The 18,078-nt window shown below is 40.6% G+C and overlaps 1 protein-coding gene across 1 annotated transcript in view; it reads left to right on the top strand.

Annotated features, from left to right (window-relative positions):
• Window positions 1-14,834, top strand: part of syde2 (synapse defective 1, Rho GTPase, homolog 2 (C. elegans)) — a 75,913-nt gene extending 61,079 nt beyond the window's left edge. The window contains exons 7-9 of the mRNA XM_072438060.1: window positions 1,395-1,576; window positions 7,790-8,021; window positions 12,525-14,834. Coding sequence (XP_072294161.1) covers window positions 1,395-1,576; window positions 7,790-8,021; window positions 12,525-13,210 — 1,100 coding nt within the window. The 3' untranslated portion in view covers window positions 13,211-14,834. The remainder of the gene's footprint in view (window positions 1-1,394; window positions 1,577-7,789; window positions 8,022-12,524) is intronic.
• Window positions 14,835-18,078: the final 3,244 nt, after the last annotated feature.

Genomic DNA, 18,078 nt, shown 5'->3' on the forward strand with positions numbered 1-18,078 from the left:
CCTTGTGACTTCAAACTCGTGCAGTGGCATTTTCAACAGAGAGGTTCTTAAACGGGAATTTTTTTGTAAATTTTTATGTTACGTTATAATACTTCCTTTCCTCGTCACTGATTCATGCACATTTGAGCAAACGTTTTTTAACCCTCCAGACAATAACAAACACATCACACAACAAACATGTCACTCACATTGTCCTGGACTCAAGGCTTCTTTTCACCTGCATATCTCATATATACATATCACTTTGCTTAGAACGTTCCACCGTACAGCATTAAGTCAGTCCTCTATGGAATTGAGCGGTTTGGTGGCACAACCAGACCAAATACAGGTCAGAACTGTGGAGAGGCGACACAAAGAATGCATTTTTTGAATGAAGAATGCGTTTTCGAATGAAGAATGCGTTTTCTTTTAGCGATAAAAACATAGCAAAGTGAAATACATTAGGCACGGGGCCAGAGCCTGCAGCCGCCGTGTAAACCACTCTCAAAGACGAGACACTCACCACAAAGAGCTGTCCCGCTGCCAGCTGCTTTTATTCCTGTATTTGTTTCCTTCTCGCCGTTTGATGAAAAGACAGGGCTGTGATAGTCCAGAGGCTTAACGTAGACAGACGGCCTGGGTTTCATGTTTACTCTGCGCTTTTGTGTGTGAAGTCACAGGTGTGAGACTGCGGCCATCAAAGAGCAGTATTTTAGGTTTAATATGATAATCGCTCGGGGCTGTTCAATTACCGTAATAGCATTTTAATAGTATCAAATTCCAGTAGTTTCAAATCGTCAGTGATCAACGTTTTAATTGAGAGATCTACGGCCAATTCTGCGTGTGTGAAAGCGTGTGGTTTGGAGCAGAGATCAGACTTTGGAGGAGGACGTTTGATATTTTATTCTATTAAATGGCACCAATTAAACGGCTGTATTGTTTAGTAAAAAAAAAAGCCACATATGTGTATTTTTAATAAGAAAAAGGAAAATTTGATTGAAAATTGTGGTCAAGCAATATGAAGAAAGAAGCCATGATTACATTTATTTGTATTTATTGTATATTATTTGCCTATTTTTTCTGTTCTAGTATTATTTTAATCCCTTTTCTGGTGATTAAAATAATGGTGGGACAGAGGAGGTTTGAGGAAGACAAAAAAACATTCTTTTGCCATTTATTTGATGGTGCGTCTGTAAAATACAACTTAATTTTGACAGATTATAGTAAAGAATCAAGATGCAAGAGTACAAAACATTACCAGAAGTTAAATAGACTTGGTTTTCCTTTATCTACTTTTAAAGGTGCAATTAAACACACATTATTGTATGGACAAATGAAGTCATACATGTTATTTTTACTGTATATAATGAAAAGACAAATGAATGTATGTCTCATGTGCTGCTCTTTGTTCACAGGCGTACTGAAGGACTACCTGCGCGAGTTGCCCTTCCCCCTGATCAACAAGCCGCTGTATGAAGCGGTCCTGGACTCCATGGCGCTGCGGCCCCTGCGGATCGGGGCCTCGGGCTGCGAGAACGACCCAGCGGACTCGGAACACACCGTGGGGCTGCTGGACATCCTGCCCGACATCGAGAGGGTGAGTAAGAGGAATCGTGCCGCAGATAATGACAGGCCGTAACGATAATCCTATCAATGAGTACTGTTATTATAGTAGCGCAGTAGTGTCGCATTAGAGACTGTTAGCGGTGGCGCGCAAAAAAAAACACCGCTGTCATTTCCCCCACCGCTTAATGATAATGTCACAAAGAGAAAGCAAATACTGACGGAATAACATACAATCATTCTGTATTTACACAAAGTACTGACTCTAATTTAAAGCTGTACTGTGTAACCTTTGTCGTAGGGGGTCCGCCGCATGCTTTACCTCACGGAGATGTTACTGCGTTGCCAGAAATGTTCCGCAGTACGACATTAAACCTCCAGTATCGATCTCGCATCAGTTCAATTACCGTATTTTCCGGAGTATCAAATCAAATCAATTTATTTTTGTAAGGCCCAAAATCACAACAACAGTTGCCTCTGAGGGCCACAGGGAGAAATGAATCAACAATGTCTGTGGTGGCGATGAAGTCAGACAATGTCTGTGGTGGCGATGGAGTCAGACAATGTCTGTGGTGGCGAGGGACGATGTCCCAGGGTCCTCTGTCCTTAGACTCTCCTTCTCGGCCAGGAAAAACTACAAAAAAAAACCTCTTTGGGAAAAAAGCGTAGAAACCTGGAGGAGTTCCAGTGAAGGAGAGATCCGACTCTCACAGACGGACAGACGGACACGAGGAGACTGGAGCTGGACCCACTCTTCAGGCAGAAGAGGGACCGACTGAGGCGAACTGGACCCACTCTTCAGGCAGATGAGGGACCGTCGGAGGCGAACTGGACCCACTCTTCAGGCAGATGAGGGACCGTCCACACAGGGCAGGGACCACTTCACCAGGAGAGGGACATCTGGGTCTACAGGTCCTCAGGAGTGAGAGAAAGAAAAAGAAGGCGGTGAACAGTTTGCAAGTGGAATTAAAATATAAATATTGTTTGATAGCATAAGTAGTCAGAAGAAGAGGATAGTGCTCAAGCTGTCATACTTCCCCCAGCACAGTTACTCCTAGGGCAGCGTAGCTAAAGCTGTGGGTTTATGTTTCTGTTCCTAACTACTCTGACCATAAGCGATTTCGAAGAGGAACGTTTTAAGCCTGGACTTAAATGAAGAGACTGTGTCAGCATATTTAACATGGGTCGGGAGCTGATTCCATAACACAGGAGCTTGGTAGCTAAACGCTCTACCTCCTACAGTACGTTTAGAGACTCTTGGCACCACCAGAAGGCCGGCATTCTGAGAGCGAAGAGCTCTGTTTGGATGATATGGTTCTATAGCATCTTTGAGGTAGGATGGGGCCATGTCATTTATGGCTTTGTAGGTCAAGAGTACAATTTTGAATTTGATTCTAGACTCGACGGGGAGCCAGTGAAGAGACTTCAGCACTGGCGTAATGTGCTCTCTTCTTTTTGTTCCTGTTAGTAATCTTGCTGCTGCATTTTGAACCAGTTGAAAGCTTTTTATGGAGCTTTTAGGACACGCTGCAAGCAGGGAGTTACAGTAGTCTAATCTAGTCGTTACAAATGCATGGATAAGTTTTTCAGCATCGCTTTTAGGCAGGATTCTTCTGATTTTGGCGATGTTGCGCAAATGGAAATAGGCTGTTTTACAAGCTTGATTTATATGAGCTTTAAATGAGAGCTCCCGGTCAAATAAGACTCCAAGGTTTCTTACAGTAGAACTGGAGGCTACACTGACATTGTCCAGTGTGACTATCTGCTCAGATAGAGCGTCTCGTAGATGCTTAGGGCCAAGCACAATGACCTCTGTTTTTTCAGAGTTAAGAAGCAGGTAGGTAAGTGTTATCCAGGTTTTTATCTCCTTCACACAAGTACTAAGTCTGTCTACTTGATCGCTCTGATCAGGTTTCATTGATAAATACAGCTGAGTGTCATCTGCATAGCAGTGGAAGTTAATGTCATGCTTTCTGATAATGTTGCCTAACGGCAGCATATAAAGAGTAAACAGAATTGGACCGAGTACCGAACCCTGTGGCACACCGTAAATTACTTTAGAGCTTGGTGAGGAGCTCTTGTTTACATTAACAAATTGGTACCTATCAGATAAATAGGATTTAAACCAGCTGAGGGCTGTTCCTCCAACACCTACATCACATTCTAACCTCTGCAGTAGAATGTTGTGGTCAATGGTGTCAAACGCTGCGCTGAGGTCCAACAGAACCAGGATTGAGACCAGTCCATCGTCATAACAAATACTAATAACAAATCATTTGTGACTTTAGCTAGTGCAGTTTCAGTGCTGTGGTGGGCTCTGAACCCTGACTGGAAAACTTCAAATAAGTTATTGTCCTGCAGGTGGCGACAAAGCTGTTTTACTACAACTTTTTCAAGAATTTTAGAGAGAAGGGAAGATTTGAAATAGGTCTGTAGTTTACCAATAGGTCGGGATCTAGATTAGGCTTTTTCGGAAGAGGTTTAAGTTGAGCTTTTAGAGGACATAATGGCTGAAGTTATCTCTGCTTGATCAACAGCTGTGAACCTTTCTAAGTTTACAGGTGGATTTATATGGGACGTTAGATTTACAGCTTGGGCTAGTTCAGGGCTAATAGCGGGGGTAATTCCATCTAATTTATCTCTGATTGTTTTTATTTTATTGTTAAAAAATAGGAGGAAATCATCAGAGCTAAGTGTAGCTGGGATTGAGGGCTCTACTGCACTGTGACAGTTTGTTAGCCTAGCTACAGTGCTGAAAAGGAATTTAGTGTTACTTTTGTTGACTTCTATTAGATTTGAATAATATCTGGTTTGGGCCTTACGCAGAGCCTGCTTATAGGACAGCAGGCAACTTTTCCATGCTTTTAGGGATTCTTCTGTGTGAGAGCGACGAAATAATCCCTCTAACTTTCTAACTCTTTGTTTATGTGAACGCAGTTCTTGGTTGTACCATGGGGAGGCGCGCTTTGGCCTAATGACCTTCTGTTTTAACGGCGCGACAACGTCAAGAGCAGACTTCAGAGAATTCATGGTCAAGTCGACAAATTGATCACTTAAACTGGGACTAAAGCTGTTCTCAGCAGGATCACATGACATGTCACTGAATATTGGCTCTATTATTTCTTTGAATTTTGAGATAGATTTTTCAGATATTGTCCTTTTCATTATAACTTTATTTTGTGGGACTGGATGATCTTTAAGAATAAACTGAAAGGTAATTAGGAAATGATCTGACAATATAGGGGTTTGAGGGAGGACAATGAGGTCACTAATCTCTGTTCCATACGTTAGGACAAGATCCAGAGTGTTCTTGTGAGTGTGAGTCGGTTTATTTACATTCTGAGTGAAACCAATGCTGTCTAACAAGGCGCTGAAGGCATTACTGAGAGCGTCATCACTCATGTTCACGTGGATATTAAAGTCTCCAGCTATAACTATTTTATCCCAGGCTAATACTAAGTTTGATATAAAGTCAGAAAACTGTTAAAAACTCTGAATAGTGACCAGGAGGTCGGTAGATAACTATGAACAAAACTCGTTTTTGGTTTTTCATATTTGGACATGTGATCGACAGCATGAGGCTTTCAAATGAGTGAAATGTATTGTTAGTTTTAGGGCTCATGAGTAGGCTTGAGTGTGAGATCACTGCCACACCACCACCTCGGCCTGTGCTCCTGGCAGTCTCAAAGTTAACATGGGTGGGTGGGGTGGACTCATTTAGTCTGACGTAGTCGTCTTGTTGAAGCCACGTTTCAGTTAGAGCTAGAAGATCTATGTTATAGTCACTAATTAATTCATTAACTAAGAGCGATTTGGAGGAAATTGCTCTAATGTTTAGCAGTCCACATTTTACGTGTTTATTCATTTGTGTATTTGTGTCATTTGTGATTGTCATTTTCCTTAAGTTATTTGGTCTGACGCCTGAAATATTTTTTCTGAGATGTGACTTCTTGGCATTATTTGTACGAGGGACACGAGGGACACGAGGGACACACACAGTCTCTATCTGTCTTGAATCTGAACACTTCACATGTAACAGAACGGGCGAGAGTTCAGCGACAGAGGAGCGTCTTGAACTGCTGCTCTGCACCTGGGGCTCATCCCTAGATGGTCACTTAACACGACTAAGACTATCGGTCAAATTCCGAACTAATAGGGATGTACCCTCCGAAGTCGGATGGATGCCATCCCTGCGTATGAGCCCGGGCTTTCCCCAAAACGCACTCCAGTTATCAATAAAGACAACGTTGTTTTGAGGGCACCATCTGGATAACCAGTTGTTGAATGCTGAGAGACGGCTGTACAATTCAGCATTGATCCGATTGGGCAGGGGACCAGAAAATATTACAGTGTCTGACATCGACTTCGCTAGGTCACACACCGCGGCTACTTGAACTTTGAGCACCTCTGATTGTCTCCGCCGGGCGTCGTTACCGCCTGCGTGAATCACGACTCGCCGGAAATGGGTCCTACTCTGCTTTAAGATCCTAAGGTTTCCTTCGATGTCACCCATTCTGGCCCCCGGGTAACACCTAACGCTAGCAGCTGGCAGCTTCACGTCTCTAACAATAGAACTCCCGATTACAAGAGTTTCTCTCGTGTGTTCAGCGGGCGTGTGGTCGCTGAGGGGAGAAAACCTATTATAGACGTGAAGCTCACGCTGCTCTAAGGTTCGGCGTTTAGCGCCTTGTCCCCTCCGAACTGTCACAAATTGGTCCCTATTCTGTTCCTGGTCTGGTCCCGGCTGCACGGGAGACGCTGAGGAGCTGAGCTCGGCCTTACTGCTACTGCTAATGCTAATGCTACGCCCTGCAGCGCGGTCCGGTAGCCCTCGCGCTAAAACCGAACTATAACTGGACTTAAGCTCCTCTAAACAGCGGATCCGCGCTTCTAACTCCGTAACCCTGGCCTCCAAAACTACCACTACACTGCACTTCACGCACCTATCATCAGAGAAGGAGCCAGGGTTCTGACTCGACATATGACAGCTCAAACAGGTAAAGGTAGATCCAGCCATGACGCTAGCGGCTAGGCTACGCTAGGCTAGTTCAGGCTGGAGCTAGAGAGTGAGGAGGGCTTTTAATCCACGAAATACTGAAAAGTGAGCGGTTTGAGGCTCCGGATTGTTCGCGGAGAAATCAAACGCTCACCTTTGTGTATATGATGCGTAAATAGTGTGTATAATTCGTGGATTAATCGGTAAAAGGCTCTAAGAACGAACAGCTCTGAAAACGCGACACACTCACCGGAAATGACGTCCTTTTACCAGTATAAGTCGCACCAGCCAAAAAATGCATAATAGAGAAGAAAAAAACATATATAAGTTGCACTGGAGTATGAAATGTGGTTGCAAGTGTGAAAATAACAAATAATATCACATATAAGACGCTCCGGAGTATGAGTATAAGTATATAAATATAAGTATAAGTCGCACCCCGGTCAAAACTATGAAAAAAGGTGCGACGTATAGTCCAAAAAATACAATAATATTGTATTTTTCAAGAAACATACTCACATTATGAGTATGTTTCTTTATTTTTAAGCATATATTGACAAGAAAAGCGTTTGAGCGGGCTTGACCTAGTGGCACCACCTGCTTGTCCCCATGGCGATGAATACGTTTAATGCTAGACTGTGGAACATTTCACCAGAAGACATTTTATATGAAAGACAGTGGCATTTTTTAACAAACATGTCAAAAAATATTCAACTTTATTTGTAAATGTTCTATATCTTGAAGCTTCAGTCACAATATTCCAAACTGTTTAAAATGTATTTAAGAAATGTGAATATACAACAGAAGTGATCGTTTGAGTAGCCGACTGCGGGATATATCACAAAACATTGCAATTTGAATAGCTGCAATTCGAAAATCTCAAGAACTGCAAGAATTTAGCTAACATAATTTCAATTTCTTACTGTGTAAAATTCAAAAACAACTGCTAACCCTGCATTTTAGACCTTTATATTGCTCAGAAATGCGTGGGATTCTGTATTCGTATAACAGGTCAAAAACTTGAACTTTTAACTGAATTCGAAACATAAATCATGAATGGTAATTGCAAAAAAATAACTACAAGATATTCTTCTAAATCATACAGCCCAAGAGTCGACTAAACACATAAAAAATATAAATAATGACTCTCTAATCTCCATAGAGACCAAGAGGTGGCATGCCCTACACCAGAAAGGTTACGCGGTGCACCTTTAAGACCTGAAGCTAACGTCACGTCTGCTCTTTTGTCAGGTGACTCTGCACAAGCTTCTGAACCACCTGAAGCTGGTGGCGTCGTACCAGGATGTGAACAAAATGACGTGTCAGAACCTGGCCGTGTGCTTTGGGCCCGTGTTGCTGAGTCAGCGTCAGGAGGCGTCGTGCCACTCCAACCGCGTCTTCATCGACTCGGAGGAGCTGGCCAGCGCTCTGCACTTCAAGAAGCACATCGAGGTCCTGCACTACCTGCTGCAGCTCTGGCCAGGTGAGCCGTCCGGTCCAAACTCAATATCTGCTTAAAAGAGGCGGGAAATGTGTTGGAGAATGAATAATGACGTTCTGGAGAAGTGCAAAACTTGAATATCGAGTGTATATCATCTATAATAGTTAAAAATGACAGAAACCTCTGGTGTAATCTTCCAAACAAGGGTATAAAGTGATATTTCTGCCCTTTTGTGGTTAAAAGTATGGTCCAGTCACACTTAGATTGGTACTTGAACCTCAACTAAGACATTTACAGACACGTTTTTGCACATTCCCGATGCATTGTGAGAATACTGTGTCATTATTGTCTAAATATTGTCATTGAGATACAGCACATGATTATTGGTATATTAAATTTGACTTATTTTGTCTACTTAAGATGATGTGAATTCAGAATATTTATGTTGATTCAACTAGTTGAAATATATGAAGTTAGTTTAGGTTTAGGTTTTAAGATCAATTTTTGGTCAAATTTGTAAGCTTTTAGTACATTTAAATCTATTTCAAAATGTTGTATTATTATTAGTAGTATTATTAGTATTATTAGTATTACCGGTATTCTTATCATCATTATTATTCACTGCATATTTTAGTATTCCACTGTTCTTACTTACTGTGTTTTTTTCTTATTCAATTATTCTTATTTAATTCAATTTCTTAGTCTTACTTTCTTGCAATAAGTAAATAAACCAGTCCAAAATGCCTTGAAGGAGTCCAAAAATCTAGATCAGAACTTCTTTAATAATATTCATGTTTGTGAGCGTGTGCTGTTTTCACAATGGCCGTTTCAGTAGCTCTGCACCCGCTCTGTGGTCTGGCTGTTCAAAATCTGCCCTGCTTTGATCCTCGAGGCTGCCCACCAGTGGCCTGACCACAGCTGATTGCCCGCGGTCACCATCTGTTAGTCTTACGCAGACGAAACCCTCCGCCGAGCGCTTTATCGCCGGGCGCATTAATCCAGTCGCAGTGTAAACCAAACTGCGGGGCGTGGCGCTGACCGTGTCTCAGGATAAATCCACCGGCTTCATTCAACACTGGTCATTTGTCTGCCCGTCCCGTCTGTCCAGCTGCTGGCACCGACTGCAGCTGTCCCCTCTCACTGACAAATGGAGAGAGGGACAGAGACTGGACTGGGGATCCTGCCTGTCCAGATAGATCACGGAAACAAAGTGGGCTCCTGACAGCTGCATAATCCGTTATATTAATGTGTGCGCTTCAATCGTTAGGGATCCCGCTGACAAATGAGTTCTAAAGCTACACATAACAAACAGAGGCCGCTAATTAGAGATGCAAGACGTCACCACAATTTGAAGACTTCTATTATAAACGATTAAGTCCTTTGCAAACGACAAAATGTCTTATTCTTGTGTTAGTTTAACAGCTCATACATCAGTCTTCCCTCTTTTTACACCGTAACATGTTTAAAATGAATGAACTTTGAACATAATCCAGCTAATAAAACTTAACTGGTATTTTGTCTTTGTTGTCGTTCAGCCCTATAACTACCGGTAATTGTATAAAAGTAGATAATCTTAGGTTAAAACTTTATTGATATGGAAGGAAATGACTTACACAGTGGCTCTCAGATTACAACATTGTTACCATACAATAACATTAATAAGACCATCAAACCCTTTTATTTAAAAGAACCATATTGTAAATAAAACATGAGCTGCATCACGTGAATAGCACAATGAAACGACAATGGGTCATAGTTCTGTTAATTATTCAAGACAAAGTTCTACAAAGTATAAATACAGGTGCATGTGATAAAATGTTGAGCACCAAAAAAATAAACCAAAAATTGCACATTGTTTGTTCATTTTGTTCATCGACAATGACAATAAAGTCTTTTGATTTATGTTTCTTTCATTCTGAACTGTAAATTATTCCGCCCCGCCCACTTTTGGCATGTCCGGTGTGAGCGGGAACGTGTGGCATGTCTTAATTGTGCATTTCATTTGACCATTTAAAACACCATTGAAAGAAGAAAATGTATGGACAAAAGTGCTGAGCTAGATTTTCCAGAATACGTTCCAAATAAAAGACTCTCAAGTCGTTTTGCAGAACATCTCGCCGCGCCACAATAGACGGACTTTATCCCCAAATCTCGCTGCTAATCCCTGTAACTTGGAACCTTAACCAGATCTGCTGAATGTTGTCTGGAGGAGCTCTGACTCTGTGTCTGGCCTGCTGTTTTCTAAATTTAACTGCATCCTCCCGCTCCCACATGCGGCCAAACCACCGCCGGCCTCGGGCATCCACCCCTCTCCGTTACATCCAGTGAAACAAGGGAGATGACGCGAGGGCGGCGGCTGAACGAGGCTGTTGTAAAGCCCATAAGTGCGGACAGCTCAATCAAGTGCAAGTGGTGCTTAAAACGATGATTGTGAGTGACTTCCAAAAGCAGACAATTGTGGTTCATAACGTTGTAGAGTTGTCAAAGCGATCGATATCCCGACACTGGATCGATAAAACTAGATGCAATTCAGTCCAACTTAATTTTCTATAAACGTGATGCTAAAGTACTGCACATAACAACAATGTGTCTGTTTTGTATTGTTTTTATGTGTTATATTTAGCTCTAGATGTCAGCTACGTTTCCAACAAATAAAACAAATACACTAAATCATAATATCGATACTCATTTGGTTTTGATTCTAAAAAATCTCACATGAACAGGACAAATTGGAACTTTTTCTTTACTAGTTAGAAAGAAATCAGTAATATTAAAGAACATACTAAAAATGTTGTGTCTTTTGTCTAAAAAAAAGTATATTTTTCATATATTTGTATTATAAAAATTGAATCAAGCCTTTTCCTTGATATTGAAATCTAGTTTAAAATGTTATATTGTATTATATTGCAGTTGATGTTTATAGGAAATTCCCGCATTAACCTCGACAAAACGTATGTCCAGGTTTAGTCTGTTTACCATTTTCTGACATCTTTCCTGTGTCGTCTTGGGTTTGCAGTGTAGGACTCTTGGACTATAATTAAAGCATTCCAGACTTAACCTTAGCCCTGAGGCCCCAAAGCTTCACCCTAGCATTTCACAACCATTACGGGATATTTTCAGCGGCCTCTTCACACCTCTCACACGCACACGGCCGCACTTACACTGCATTGTCGTCTTTTAACCTCAAGAGTGCCAAAATGTTCAGGCAAAAATACTCAAAATACTCAAAAAGTAGAAGCACCAATGGAGCTGAACAGTGACCGTCCAACACACGGGTCCAAACATGAACTTCCCATTCATTGATCAACTTTTTTTTTAGGTAAAATGTAAAAGATAAATATACATGCTTGGTGCTATAATCTGCTATGTGCTAATTAATAAATATTGAATTTATAATATTAATAATTAAGCCTATTTCTGAAACTTTTGAAACCCCAACGTTAGAAAGATTTAGCAACATTTTAAGTCATCAATGTGTTTTTTGGACTAAAAATAATCACGTCATATATTACAGTTACCACATTATGTACCGTATTTTCCGGACTATAAGTCGCACCAGCCAAAAAATGCATAATAGAGAAGAAAAGAACATATATAATTTGCACTGGAGAATGAAATAAGGTTGCAAGTGTGAAAATAACAAATAATATCACATATAAGTCGCTCCGGAGTATAAGTATATAAATATAAGTCGTACCCCGGCCAAAACTATGAAAAAAGATGCGACTTATTGTCCGGAAAATACGGTAGCTGGTTTGCCTATGTGAATTTTACAAAAAAGTCCATGGGAAATATTAATCGTAAATGTACTTTTGGAGTCTTGACGTTCTTTGAAAAGATTGTAGGACTGTCAAAATTCATATAGCGACATCAAATCTACAGCTTTAGCGTAATGTAAGTAAGGATGGCTGATATGGACACTAAATCATGTCTTAATATGCTCACCTCTACTAGAATCTGCACATAAACGCCACTTTGTCTAAACTAACAGAACGTCCTGCATTGTCTTCGGGCACAGCTAATAATTAAAGCCGTCACTGAATCATGTCTAGAATGAAATAACATAGTGTCTGTTTATAAGGATTTCTCTTGTTTGTTTTAGTTGATGAGTGTTTCGGTTTATGACCTCTTTACAGTACGACTACCTTTGTTTTGTATTGTTTTGTATGTTTGGAGTCACCTTTTTTGTCTATAACTGTTTTATCCTTTTCTAATACAGTCAGAGTGCGATAACCATGTCAACAAGTGTAGTTTCACAGACAGGTAACAGACAGTGTGGGTTGGACTGAGTGTTTCATATATCTTAACAAGGAAAGATTCAAGTTTATTCTTAAGTAGTCAGTATGTGAAAAGGAGACGTATAACCTTTGATTTTTGAAGCTGGTTTGGTGTGGTTTAAGCATGACTTTTGGCATGTGTATTGAAGTTACAACTTATAATTCAGTTACACGTTTAAAAAGCATGGTTTCTTATGTCTTTCCCTCTATAAAAGTGAATGATTTAAGTCTTCATAATCCTGTTTCTTTTGTTTCTTCTCTTGTCTAGTTGTGGACCCTCAAGCCCAGTCAGCTCAGCCCTCTGCAGAGACCGTGAGCTCCTTGGACCTGCTGTCTGCTCCTCCAATAAGGCGGAGGAAAGAGCGCCCCCAGGTGTTGAATTTCACAGAAGCAGAGATGGCAGGCGTATTGCGGCCCAAGCCCGGTCGACTGGACAGTCCCAGTAACCGTTACGCTGGCGACTGGAGCGGCTGTGGGGAGAACTACTTCCCCGTGGAGATGATGCCTCCTGCGTGTCGAGGGGAGGCAGACTACGACGATGTGGCCTCAGAGGATAATGACGGCCGAGCAGAAGAGGAAAGTGAGGACATAAACAATACGAAAGGGTCCGATGAGAGCTCTGAGTTTGTGGAGCAAGAACAACCTCTCAATCTGGAGCCAGAGGCAGAGCAGGTGAAGGAAGAGGAGCAGAGCCAGACTGAGGCAGACATCTCAGAGCCGGAGCAGCCCCCCGAGAAGCAGCAGGAGCGGCTGTGTGAGCACATCCTGCCCCTGCGCCCCAAAGAGCACAAAGAGCACAAAGAGCACGCGTACCAGGCCTACATGAAGATCCAGGACATCAGCCCTGTGCTGAGCAACAGAGTCAACCTGAGGGACCTGCAGGAGAGCATCGACACGCTCATAGGAAACCTGGAACGAGAGCTCAACAAGAACAAGCTCAATGTGGGATACTGACTCATCAGCTCAGAGCTAAAGACAGGCCTCTGCTGGTGGTCCAGGTGCTGGAGGATAAAGCCACATGTTACCATGGAGACAGAGGCAGTGTGGTGTAGGAGGTGCTGCTTCAAAAACATGAGAACGAGACTCTTCTGTATCCGACCCATTGACATTCCAAATGTTTATTCAGTGTGAGCTTTGTTGTGTTTGTGTTCCATGTTATTGTCGCTCTTCTTATTAGAAGAACCCATTGACCCCTCAGGGGTTTAAAAGGTGCCTTAATTGTGTAAAGGTGGTACGTCGGGGGGAAAATCACCCTAAAACATCATCATCTCCTTTAAAACCAAACAAATTACTTGGCAACTCTAGTTATTTATAAGCTCTATTATTCAATATCGCTTCAAATTCATCCGTGTGGAAAATCTATTTCCATTTACTCAAATTGTCAGCAACAAAAAATATCCCTCGTCTCTATGTCTTCTATAGTCACATTTTATTGAGAGCAGTGGTAATCCTGTTTTCCATCATTGTGATGGGACAATCCGATGGGGAAGAGTTGTGTTTTTGGGGTGAGTTTCCTCTGAAAAGAAGCAGAGCTTTTTTAGTGAGGTTTGAAACAGTAAATAATGTTCAACAATGATGCACTTATGAGGCAGACAGCAGTGTAGGTTATGATTATGGCGGAAGTACAAGAGAAACAGCTGCTGCCATGAAAGAGATCTATAACGTAAGATTATTTCACAAAGACCCTTCAAAAAGACTCACATTTCAGACACGACTGCATAATTCCAGGAAGTGTTGTATAAGAGCGTACGTCTGTAATCTAGAGTCGCCTTTAAGCTTCTCACAGCTTTTGGCTCGACCATCAAAAAAACAAAATGTGAAGCACAATTATTAAATGATGAGGTATTTCTTGCTGCCTAAAAATACATTTCAGCAATCCAGGGATTCAGAATGATCAGTATTTAACCTATGTATATGTACATAGTTATATAAATGTATTTGGAGTATATAATTTTTACGGTTTATTAACGCAATTGTGTATTTAAGTACCTTTGTTGACCTCGTAGTGTTAGCGTTAGCCGCTTTTTGCTCCTGTTAAGCTACATGTATATCAGTGTGTTCAAGTATGCTAGCTGTAAAATAAGTTATGCGGAAAAAAAGTTGATATTTTTGTTATTTTCTGTATATATTCAATGTACTTTTTGTTTATGGTGTTATGAAAAAGGTACAGTACGGAACCTTGCATGGTCAAAAGCTTTACTGACGCAAAAGGCCATTTCTCAGCCTTTATAATTGATATTTATATGTAAAGAAACACATTTTTTTTATTTTACTTTATTCGTATTGCAGTTATCGGAAACTTGACAAAAAATATTGTCTCTCCAACGTCGTGTCGCTTTATTTCGACGTTTTCTAAACCTGGTTTGTAATTGTTTGAATGTGAATTTTGTGTCATCCAATCAAAAAGCTATACATTCCACTGCTGCTTTGTCCTTTTGCAGAAGCTACACTTGTCCATGTTGTGTCCTTTGTGTTCTCTGGAGAATAAAAAGCCACATGAAAATTGCATTGCTCAACATAAAAACGCTTTGTATTGATCTCGTACGGTCATAATAAAGTATATTATTTTACATTGAAACATGAGCTCTCCCTGTGTTTGTTCATTTCCTAGGTCAAGGGTCACCACTGCAGTCCTTCAAATAACCCGCCTTTATAGCAATTGCTTTATTCTTTTTTTGCATGCCTTATTTTTTTACTATTATTACACTATTTTTTATTTTGTTCAGTCACTGACAATGGCAATAAGGTGTTTTCTGATTCTGATACCAGATATTGCTCTGGGACAACACATTTTCAGTAATCAAGCCACATCGGAACTAAATACTGATGATTTTTAAGTCTTTAAGCAATTATTTTGAATGTACACGTTAGACCGTTCAGTTCTAATACAAAGAAATAAAAACAACTGTTTTTGAAAGACAGAAAAAAGTACAAAAGGGACTACTACTCTTTTTGTTTTGTCATGTTGCTCTCTATGTCTTGTTCTGTTGTCCTGTGTTTTAAAAAATAAATATATTATTTTCTAGCATCAAAGTTCTATTGCGCTTCACACAAAAGTAAAACATCTTGTAAAATGTGTTATACATCTGTAGATAAAATGAAAAACAACAACAACTAAATAGCAGGTGTCATAATCTCCTATTAAATAAACAAATAATGCAAAATACAATAGTAAATGTCCTTAAACCAGGCGCTGATATCACTTACATGAGTCTGAGTGGTTTTCATCTGTCAAAACCCCCTTGATTTTTCATATTGTATCATATTCTGAGGTTAATCCCAGTTTCTCTGTTGAAATCACATTATGTTCTACTTCACTTTTGCCTCTGGTTGTCCCTGTCAGGAATTTTTAGAATGCTTTTGGTTACAAACCTTTAAAGGATCTACACAGGGTGAATAAATAATGCAATGTAAAGTGCTTTGGGAGTCTTGAAAGTCACAAAATACTGTAAATCCAGAGCATTATTATTATTATCACTATGATTATGTCACAAAATACACCATCAGGTCATTTTATTTATACTCATGGATAGAATAGATCTATAGTTACTTCTAGAGATAAATTATACAAAGCATAAATTGACGTACAATTGTTGTAACAAACGAAAAGTGCTGATTAAGAAAAGACGCATAAAACAATAAAAAGAGCCAATTAATAGCCATACGATGTTTAATTTTATTCCTTCAACCACTAAAACTTTCACAGAAGATGATCGTTTTGCAGAGTCCATCAAGTAAAGAGCAGGAATATATATTTTGAAGTGCATTGAGACCAAATTGTGCCAAGTTCCAACCAAACGCTTGAACACGGACACAGTTTGAAAAGGATGCAATATAGGATTAAAGAAGCGTGACTCACTCCTGTGCCTGGCCATCGTTTTGCACATCCTGACATTACAGTAAAGGGATTAGTCCTCTTCCTCCTCCTCCTCCTCCTCCTTCTCCTCCGCGCTCTTTGAAGTTCCCTTAACCAGAAGTAATCGACGGGCCGAGAATGAGGCGATGCAAACCTTGTTCTTGACCTACATTGTGCAGCTAATTCATTCAAATGCATTATTTTTAACGGTGATTAACGCGCAGGGAAACGGGTGGAAGATACATCCGAAACATGTAGTCCGCTGTTCCAGAGACAAAGTAAATGTACATAAAGGTACTGTAAATGGCTCTCATATTACTACTGCTCTGATACTATTACTACTGCTACGGCTTCTACTACTACGGGTACTACTACTACTACTTGTGTACAAGGGTTCAGCAGCTGCTTCATACGCTACTAACTACAAATCCTGCATTCTAGAGACAAAGTAAATGTACATAAAAGTATTGTAAATGGCTACTACCACTACTGCTCTGATACTATTACTACTGCTAGTAGAAAAAGCTTCAGTTGTAGTCATCTGGACTCAGTTTGAAAAAATAGACGTTTCGACTCTCATCCAAGAGTCATTGTCAATAAAAGAATTTAGATCGAGAACTCCGATATTAATACTGTTCTGTGGTAAGACCCGCCCATTGGGAGGAGCCTTCCTGAAGTAGAAAGAGTTGTTTGTTTCAACAGAAACTCCCCCCTTTTCCTTCAAGAAACAGTATGTGTCAATTCTAATGTATGGTAAAAAACGTCTGGTACTGAAACAAAAGTCATCCACAAGATGCAACAAGCACAGGTAGATTATAAAGTTCTCTTCAAATACAGTGCTGCAGAAAGTCTATATATATATACAATTACAACAAGGGGGGAGTTTCTGTTGAAACAAACAACTCTTTCTACTTCAGGAAGGCTCCTCCCAATGGGCGGGTCTTACCACAGAACAGTATTAATATCGGAGTTCTCGATCTAAATTCTTTTATTGACAATGACTCTTGGATGAGAGTCGAAACGTCTATTTTTTCAAACTGAGTCCAGATGACTACAACTGAAGCTTTTTCTACTATGGAACACGCCTGGACGAATGAGGGATTACACCGACATTACTACTGCTACTTCTACTATTACTTGTGTACAAGGGTTCAGCCGCTGCTTCATACGCTACTAACTACAAATCCTGCATTCCAGAGACAAAGTAAATGTACATAAAAGTACTGTAAATTGCTAATACCACTACAGCTCTGATACTATTACTACTGCTATGACTACTACTACTACTACTACGGCTACTACTTGTGTACAAGGGCTTCAGCAACTGCTTCATGGGCTACTAAATACAAATCCTTGTATAGTCCAGGTTTTGTTCCCGGTTCAGTCCCAATTTTGATGTAACAAAAGTGCAAATGTGAAGTCACTTTTTCTCAGATTCTAAAAAACACACATTGTTAGGAGCTTATTAGGAGCTACATTTCCACCACGCGTTTTATTCTAATCTTACTTCTGCCCACACAAAGCAAAACACCGACTTTTTCACATCTTCTCACGCCCACCAGAATAACTTCACCCATGAACAAATATTTTATCCACCCACATCTCGTGTTTATGTCCTGATCCTTATCTCTCCCGTTACAACATCTCAGCTCCTACAAACGTCCATTTGTTTTCATTAATGGCACTTTTAATTTGGGGGGGAACTGGATTATGGAGCTCACACTGCAGATAAATAAATCTGGGGAATTTGTGGGAATCTCCCGGAATGACTTTGTGCTGGAGGGACATTCCCGAGGAGCAGATGGATCTAGCCGACCAATAAAATCCACCGGCTGCGTTTTCTCTGTGGGCCACAAAACCAGCGCTGCCACCAGGCTCGGGTTGTAAAGATCCATTCTCAGACGACCACGGCACGGTTTCTCACTGCCTCGTACTCGGCAACGAAATCAATAAGTACATTAAGTAT

Source organism: Eucyclogobius newberryi, unplaced genomic scaffold, assembly GCF_026437365.1.
Source record: "Eucyclogobius newberryi isolate DKJ021-1_F unplaced genomic scaffold, fEucNew1.0.hap1 SCAF_9, whole genome shotgun sequence".
NCBI classification, from domain to species: domain Eukaryota; kingdom Metazoa; phylum Chordata; class Actinopteri; order Gobiiformes; family Gobiidae; genus Eucyclogobius; species Eucyclogobius newberryi.